Here is a 9,018-nt window from a genome sequence, read left to right on the forward strand (position 1 = left end):
GAGCAAGGCGGCCCCCGTGGAGTGGAGGAAGGGGTCCGAGACCCTCAGAGCCGGGGACAGAGTGAGCCTGAGGCAGGACGGGGCCGTGTGTGAGCTGGAGGTCCGTGATCTTGTCGTGGCTGATGCCGGGGAGTACTCGTGTGTGTGCGGGCAGGAGAGGACGTCGGCCACGCTGACCGTCAGGGGTAAGGACCTCGTGCGGCCACGCGGGCCAGTGTTTCCATGTCCTGTTGTTCTTCCCTGGTCACTGAGGGCCTTTCTGTCTCTCTGTGTGTCTGCTGCATCCTGCTGCCCGAGGCTGTAGCGCCTGCTTGTGGGAGGCTCACCCCAGAGAAGGTGGCTCCTGCCCTCAGGGGATCACGTCTCAGGGGGAGATGGGGGCATCCTGCAATACAAACGAGGGTGACAGGCTGTACGAGGCCTCTGGAGTGTGCCAGGGAAGTGCCGGGAGGCAGATCGAAGCTTGGCACGCAGCCCTGGGAGGCTCGGAGGCTCGCTGAGGGTGAGGGCGCACATGCAGGGCCGTGGGAGGGCGGGGGTGGGGCATGGGTGTGGAGACCGAGGTGAGGCGAGGCGGGCTGGACCGGGATGGCGAGGTGAGGGGAGTCGGGTGTGGAGGTGAGATGCGGTGAGGGAGAGAGAGCCTGTGAGGTGGGTGCGGAGGGCGATCGGGGTGAGTTTGATGGGGAAAGGGTGTGAGGTCAGGCGAAGTGAGGTTAGGTCGGCTGTGCAGCCTGAGTTGAGGGGAGCTCTGTGTTGAGGGCTGAGGTGAGTGGCGGTGACATGGAGTCTGCAGATGCTGAGATGCTGCTGAGGAGTGTAGACGCTGAGATGGAGTAAAGTGAGGTGATGGGTGTGGACGTGAGATGAGGTGGGTGCGGAAATGAGGTGGAGCAGGTGTGGAGGCGACCCTGGGTATGGATGGGGCATGGCAGGTGGCGGAGGGAAGGCCATGGGTGCCATGCGCGGGAAGGCAGGGGCGTGTCCATGTGGAGGCGGGGTCTGGGTCTGGTGCTGGCCGGTGGGTAGCTCTGCTCACAGCATTGTCAGGGGGTCTTTTGGGGGTGGGGCATGTCGGAGATGGTGGGACTCAGGACGCAGGGCAGGACGGAAGGGCTGGTCCAGGGGTCAGCAGTGAGAGGGCGATGTCCTGTGAGGGGATCCCAGGGAGGGGCAGGAGGTGGGGTCTCCATGCAGTGGAGCTGCCTCCCATGGGACACCCTGCCCGCCATCCCCAGGGACCCTGCTTCCAGCAGGCAGCTGTGTTGCCAGCTTGGTATCTGTGGCCATTCCTCATCTGCTGTCTGTGTGTCCGTTTGCCCCTTCCAGGCCTGACGACCCCTATTCTCCAAGGTCCTGGGGCTGGAGCAGGCCGGGGAGGAACCTGTGCCATGGTGTGCAGGGCCTGAGACCCTTGGGAATGGGGGCTCAGTGCAGGCCCTGCCATCGTGTGGCTGCAGGCTCCCTGCCAGGGCTGGGTCCTTGGGGCCTTATGGGGGCCTGGTCACTTCCTGCAGGGAGGCAGACGGGACAAGATAGGATGAGGCCACCCCTATATCCTGAGGGGATCCCAGGAGCATCTGGGCCCCGGTGGTGCTTGAACTGTGAGGGCAAGAATGGCGTCTTTGCCATAGGGGCACCAGGTTACCTCATGGGGCATGGGTGCCCTCCAGCCTGGGAGCAGCTGCCAGGGGCTGAGGCCAGGATGTGGTCCAAGCAGGGCAGCCTGGGGTATGTGAGGTGGATGAAGGATCTGGGCCCTTGAATCTGGCATCAGGGGCAATCTGAGGCAGGACTGGGCATAGAAGATGCTGGAAGATGTCTTCTTTGGCCACTGTGTCTATCTGTCCCATGGGCATTATGGCCATTTCCACGTGTGTGTCCACATCCTGTCATCCAGCGAGGACGCCAGCTCCTCCCAGCCCCCACACACTGGGATCCCTCCATGTGTCTGCGTGTCTGTGCTGTCATTTCTTATTTGCTCCAGAGTGCATTTCACTGTTGAGTGTCCACATCCTGACTCCTCAAGTTACTTTGGTCGGATGTTCTCTGTGTCACCTTGATCCTCCCCAGCCCTGCCCGCCAAGTTCACAAAGAGCCTGAGGACAGAGGAGTCCACGGAAGGAGGCACGGCCACGCTGCGCTGTGAGCTGAGCAAGGCGGCCCCCGTGGAGTGGAGGAAGGGGTCTGAGACCCTCAGAGCCGGGGACAGAGTGAGCCTGAGGCAGGACGGGGCCGTGTGTGAGCTGGAGGTCCGTGATCTTGTCGTGGCTGATGCCGGGGAGTACTCGTGTGTGTGCGGGCAGGAGAGGACGTCGGCCACGCTGACCGTCAGGGGTAAGGACCTCGTGTGGCCACCTGAGTGACTTCTCTCTGCCTGGTCTGTGCCCCCACTATGTCTCTCAATGTTGCTGTCTCTCCAGGGCCACATGATAACCATGTGGAGCATCCCACAGTCTCACACTAAGAACACTCTGGTCAGTCCTGTCCAGGCCCTGGGGCGGATGGTACGGGGACCCCCAGGTGCACGTGGACAGATGGGCACCACAGTCCAGCAGAGTGGCCCGGGCTGCTGGCCTGTGGTCGGGCTGCTGTGGGCCCGGGCGGGGAGCTGAGAGCGTCTCACACGCATGCCGGGTGTGTGCAGGACTGAGGGGCAGCGCTGGGGCGCTCAGGGATAAGGTGGCCACACAGGCCAGGCCCTCCTTTGTCTGGTGACAGGGTCTGGTTGCCCTCTGAAGGGCTCTGTCCCACGTGGCTCGGGCTGCAGAACAAACACCGTCACGGGTCCCACACTCGTAACAGATCCAGGTGTCGGGATCAGGAACCTCCATCCTTGGAGTGTACACACTGTCTCCTCCTATGTCCTCCCGTGGCTGTCGCTCTACTCGTGTCCTGATATCTCCTTGCTAGGACACTGGCATGATTAGATTATGGCCCACCCCAGAGACCTCCTTTTTCCCTAATTACCCCTCTGAAGGGTAATCATATTTCCATGTATGTTTACAATCTGAGGCTTTGGGTCATGACTCCAGGATATGAATTTTTGGGTAGGAAACAGTCCATCCATCCCTGACACTCTGCCCCCTTGTATCCCTGAAAATGCACGTCCTTCCCATATGCAGCACACCCGCACCCTGTCCCCAAGGCCCCGAAGCCTTAGCTGAGACCTGCATCACCATGGAATCCAAGGTGTGATGGAAGCATGTGCACCAGGTTGAGTGACACTCAAGGTGGCTTCCTCTCCAGCTGTGAACTTGAAGTCAGGCGTCACACCTCCCAAACGCAGCCGCGGGACACGGACCAGATACACGTTCCTGTTCTGAAGGGGAGAAATGGGAACAAGGGAAGAGATCCTTGGTCCCCAGAGGCATGACACTGGACTGGACAGACTCCTGGATTTTAGGGCTGGAGAAGGAGCCTCTGCCCCAGTGGTCTGTCCTCTGGGCCCATGAGTGGAGCCATGGGCAGTGGGTGGCCGTGGCCTGGCCTGTGGATGCCGTGCTGTAGAGAGCAAGAGCGCTTGCTTTCCTTCTTTGCCCTTCTTGATGGGTGCTACATGTCCACAGTTGGGCGGCTGCATGGGTGCATCCCGTAGGACCCCCGAAGTCTCACGGTTTCCACCATTTCGGCCTTCATCTTTGATTCGGGCATGGCTGAGGCATTTCTCCTGGTGGAATGCTCTCCTAAACCTCACCAGTCCCCCATAGAGCTCTCAGGAGTGTCCCTCATCCGACAACCCTCTGCCCACCCCGCCCAGGGGGCCCCATCTCTGTTCCCGGCTTCTGCCCTACTCTGACCTGTGTTTCACCACAAGTAGCCAGGAGAAATCAGGCTGCTCCCTCAACCCTTCTCATGGCACTCCCCGCTGCTAACCGTGCAAGTTCACTGCTCTGGAGGCCCATCTTCCACAGACTCAGGGCAGAATCCATCCAAGCTCCTTGCTGCTTCCTACAGACACCTGCACGTGTCCAGGCACCTGTTCTGCATTGCCGATTAGGGCCTCACCAGAAGAGCTGTGACACCTACACTCACTCCTGCCCCCATGATCTGCTCCAGGCAATCTAGATCCATCTGGTTGTCCATCAGAACCCAGCCTCCACTCAACACCCGGTTCCAGAGCTGCTTCTAGAACTTGAGGTCTTTGTTATGCCAGGAACTGCTCCTGCTACCAAAATAAGCATGACGGAGATACAGAGAAGTGGCCTTGACATTGGAAATGTGTAGTCTCCCAGTCCTGGAGGCTGGAGGATGGGATCCAGGGGGACGCTGGGGGCTGAAGGCTGGATTGAGGCGAGAGAGGGCTGGTGCCTCTAGAGGCCTCTCATTGGCTTGCAGATGACTGCTTCCCGCCCCCGCCCCCCGCATCCTCTGTCCTCACGTAGATATGTGTGTATGTGTTCCGACTTCCTCTTCTGATAAGGGCCCTCATATAAGATCATGGCCCACCCTAGTGACCTCATTTTACCTTAACCACCCCTGTGAAGACCCCCTCTCCAAAAGCAGCACCATTCTGAGGTCCTGGGGGTTGGGGCCTCAATGTGAATTTGGGGTACAGGAGTCACCCCATGACATGGTGTGGCCAGGGTGAACACTGGTCAGCTTTAACTTTTGGGCGTCACTGTGCCTGGAGTTGGAATTCAGATGACAAGAGACCAGGAGTGTGGTTAGAAGCATGGCTGCATCCATCATAGTCTTGGAGATCTGAGCAGGAAGGGAGTGTCCGGTGGGGTCTGGTGTGCGTGGGGATGGCATGCAGTGAGCCCAGGAGAGGCAGCACGGGATGGACGCCCTGGAGACGTGGGTGAGGAGCAACAGTGGCGTGGTAGATGTCATGGCCGGGAGCTGCCTCGTAGGCATTCTACCATGAAAGACAGCCATCACGTCATGTGTGGGAGTTGTGAGTGGGAGGAGCCTGGCTTCAAGCTTGTGCAGGTGAGGCCAGAGCTGGGCTAGTACTAAAGGTCAGGGTATGAGAACACTGAGGAGACGTGGCACCTGGAAGAAGCCAGTCCCTGGGTAAAACGCCCTTGGGTTAGGATGCCAAAGTCTCTCACAAGCAAACATGAGCTGATCCATCTGTCCTCTTCCAAATTTCTGCTTTATTGGCCCTGAGCGGTCACATCATGCCTCAAATACTCCAGAGGGATTCACGGCTTCTGTCCATATGACCCTCCACAGCACTGCCTGCTCAGTTCATCCAAGACCTAAAGACCAAGGAGGCCACTGAAGGGGCCACGGCCACGCTGCGCTGTGAGCTGAGCAAGGCGGCCCCTGTGGAGTGGAGGAAGGGGTCCGAGACCCTCAGAACTGGAAACAGAGTCAGCCTGAGGCAGGAGGGGGCCGTGTGTGAGCTGGAGATCCGTGGCCTGGCCGTGGAAGACGCCGGGGAGTACTCGTGTGTGTGCGGGCAGGAGAGGACGTCGGCCACGCTGACCGTCAGGGGTAAGGACCTCGTGTGGCCACGCGGAGCCCTGATCTGGTGTCCAGTTGACTCAGTGACGTCCACCTGCACTCGTTCTGTGTTCACGTTTCTTCTCTGGTTTCACCTTTCACCCGTGGCTCTGTGGACTCTCTCCCCTTCCTAGGCCATTGTGTGACCCACGAGAAGACGGCATCCCAACCACATGTAACCCCTTGGTCATATATGGACATATGGTCCTGGTATTCCATCAAAGTCTCTCCTGCCTTCTGTGCTACTGCGTCCTGCCCTCATCAATCATCCGTTCTGTCTGACTCGCAAGCTGTGCTAGCCAGGATCATACAAAGTATGAGGTCTGAGGAGAGACCAAAGCAGCCATGGCCACATTGTCATAGGCCACCCTGAGGGAAGCCACAGCCCACAGTGTGTGTTCAACACACTCAGCACATGGCCTGTGGCCAGTTTCTTTGTCTTTTTTGTGCTATCGTGTCCTGTCTTCTCCATGTGCTCAAAGACCATGATTGTGTCCGTGTCTTTCTGACCAGCCATGCCCATCAAGTTCACAAAGAGCCTGAGGAAGAAAGAGGCCACAGAAGGGACCACAGGCATTCTGTGATGTGGTGCCCATGGAGTGGAGAAAGGGGTCCAAGACCCTCAGAACCAGGGATAGAGTGAGCCTCAGGCAGGACGGAACTGTGTATGAGCTGGAGGTCCATGACCTGGCCTTGGTGGACACTGGAGAGTACTCGTGTGTGTGCGGGCAGGAGAGGACATTGGCCACACTGACCACCAGGGGTAAAGACCGTGTGTGGCCACATGGACCAGTGGCTTGATGGCTGCACATTGTCGCCATGTCACCACCTTCTTCGTAAGACTTGTGGGTGTCTGTGTCTTTTTGGCTGTGGTTGCAGGGTCTCCTGGATCCTTTCTCATCATCAGACACATGTCCTGATGTTGGTGTCCAGTCATGTTCTCCTTGTTTCTGCAAGGCCATTTGCCCCCTCACTGTTGGTGCGTGTGTGTCTAATGCCTCCCTGTGGCCCTCTGCATCTGTGGCATCCTTGTGTGGGTACCATCTTGGACACAGGTCCCCAGAGAGCCTATTGTCCTCCCTGCTTCTTGGCTGTTTCCCAACCATGCCAGCCAGAGTCACACGAGTATGAGGCCACAGCCACACTGTACATAAGCAGGTCTGAGGGAAACTGCAACACACGGTGTAGGCTCAGCACACTTAGCACATAGCCCATGTCCAGTTCGATCTGTGTTCTATCTTTGCTGTTCATGTCCTTACTCATCTATGTGCTTGGAAACTGTGCATGTCACATGTCTGTGTCTTTCTGACCCTCCCCAGCCCTGCCTGCCAAGTTCGCAAGAAGCCTGAGGAAGGAAGAGGCCACTGAAGGGGCCACGGCCACGCTGCACTGTGAGCTGAGCAAGGCGGTCCCCGTGGAGTGGAGGAAGGGGTCCGAGACCCTCAGAGCCGGGGACAGAGTCAGCCTGAGGCAGGAGGGGGCCGTGTGTGAGCTGGAGATCCGTGACCTGGCGGTGGCAGATGCCGGGGAGTACTCGTGTGTGTGCGGGCAGGAGAGGACGTCGGCCACGCTGACCGTTAGGGGTAAAGACCACGTGTGGCCACGTGGGCCAGCGTGTTGGTGTCTGCATATTGTCCCATGTCACCACCTTCTCCGTGTCAGACTCCGTGGGCATCTGTGTGTCTCTAGCTGTGACCCCTGGGAACGCCCAGCCTCCATCTCCTTGTCAAGTGTTTGTTCTGATGTTTGTGCCCAAGCTTGTGTTTGTCTCTCCTGGACCATTTCCCCACCTACTCTGTGCTCTGTTCCTTCATTCATTCATGCTGTGGCTCTGGGCAGTTTGTGTCGTACCTGTGGGTGTCTCGTCCTGGACAGAGAGTCCCTGAGGCCGTCTGGAGTCCCCCTGACCCTTGGCTCTCCCCAGCCCTGCCTGCCAAGTTCACAAAGAGCCTGAGGACAGAAGAGGCCACTGAAGGGGCCATGGCCACGCTGCACTGTGAGCTGAGCAAGGCGGCCCCCGTGGAGTGGAGGAAGGGGTCCGAGACCCTCAGCGATGGGGACAGAGTGAGCCTGAGGCAGGAGGGGACCGTGTGTGAGCTGGAGATCCGTGGCCTGGCCGTGGAAGACGCCGGGGAGTACTCGTGTGTGTGCGGGCAGGAGAGGACGTCGGCCACGCTGACCGTCAGGGGTAAAGACCACGTGTGGCCACGCAGAGTCTGATCTGGTGTCCAGTTGACTTAGTGCGTCCATCTGCACTCACTCTCTGTTCACATTCTTCCTCTGTCACGTTCTCTAATGTCACCCTGCATCCATTACTCCGTGGAATCTCCCCCCAGCTGGAGAGAACCCAGCATCCCAGCCACAGATACCCCTTGATCACATCTGGTCCTATTGTCCTGTGGGACTCTGTCTTGTCTGCTGTGCTATCATGTCCTGCCCTCAACAATCCTCCATTCTCTCTCTTAACTCCTAACTGTGCTTGCCAGAGTCCTACAAAGTACGCGACTCGGGGAGCCACCAAAGAGGCCAAGGCCACACTGTACATCAGCAGGTCTGAGGGAAGCCACACCCCACAGTTGTGTGCAGCACGCCCAGCATGTGGCCCAGGCCCAGTTGGGTTTGTGTCTGTTCTGTGCTCTTCATGTCTTGTCTCATCCATGTGTTCAGAGGCCGTGATTGCATCTGTGTCTTTCTGACCATCCCCAGCCCTGCCCCCCAAGTTCACAAAGAGCCTGAGGGCAGAAGAGGCCACGGAAGGAGCCACAGCCATTCTGTGCTGTGAGTTGAGCAAGGCGGTCCCTGTGGAGTGGAGGAAGGGGTCCAAGACCCTCAGAGCTGGGGACAGAGTGATCCTGAAGCAGGACGGAACCATGTGTGAACTGGAGATCCGTGGCCTGGCCGTGGCAGACACCGGGGAGTACTCGTGTGTGTGTGGGCAGGAGAGGACGTCAGCCACGCTGACTGTCAGGGGTAAAGACCACGTGTGGTCTTGTTAGTTGGTGTCTTTGCATTGTTATGTCACCACCTCTCTATGATGTTAGACTCTTTGGGCACCTGTGTGTCTCTAGCTGTGTCCCCCTGTGGACTCCTGATCTTCACCTCCTTGTCAGGTATTTGTTCTAATGTTCATGTTCACGCTTGTGTTTGTCTCTCCTGGACTGTTTCCCCACCCACTCTGTGCTCCATTCACTCATTCCTGCCGTGGCCCTGGGCAGTTTGTGTGGTTCTTGTGGGTGTCTCGTTCTGGACATAGAGTCCCTGAGGCCATCTGGAGTCACTCTGATCCTCGGCTCTCCCCAGCCCTGCCCGCCAAGTTCACAAAGAGCCTGAGGACAGAAGAGGCCACTGAAGGGGCCATGGCCACACTGCGCTGTGAGCTGAGCAAGGCGGCCCCCGTGGAGTGGAGGAAGGGGTCCGAGACCCTCAGAGCCGGGGACAGAGTGAGCCTGAGGCAGGACGGGGCCGTGTGTGAGCTGGAGGTCCGTGATCTTGTCGTGGCTGATGCCGGGGAGTACTCGTGTGTGTGCGGGCAGGAGAGGACGTCGGCCACGCTGACCGTCAGGG

At 58.7% G+C, this 9,018-nt stretch overlaps 1 protein-coding gene across 1 annotated transcript in view; it reads left to right on the forward strand.

Annotated features, from left to right (window-relative positions):
• The window catches only part of OBSCN (obscurin, cytoskeletal calmodulin and titin-interacting RhoGEF), a 147,502-nt gene that overhangs the window by 82,127 nt on the left and 56,357 nt on the right, over positions 1-9,018 (forward strand). Inside the window, 9 exon segments of the mRNA XM_029941729.1 lie at positions 1-185; positions 2,074-2,337; positions 5,182-5,445; positions 5,968-6,040; positions 6,042-6,217; positions 6,774-7,037; positions 7,379-7,642; positions 8,161-8,424; positions 8,755-9,011. The exon segment at positions 1-185 is cut by the window's left edge and continues 98 nt beyond it. Coding sequence (XP_029797589.1) covers positions 1-185; positions 2,074-2,337; positions 5,182-5,445; positions 5,968-6,040; positions 6,042-6,217; positions 6,774-7,037; positions 7,379-7,642; positions 8,161-8,424; positions 8,755-9,011 — 2,011 coding nt within the window.

This window comes from Suricata suricatta, chromosome 6, assembly GCF_006229205.1.
Source record: "Suricata suricatta isolate VVHF042 chromosome 6, meerkat_22Aug2017_6uvM2_HiC, whole genome shotgun sequence".
Lineage (NCBI taxonomy): Eukaryota > Metazoa > Chordata > Mammalia > Carnivora > Herpestidae > Suricata > Suricata suricatta.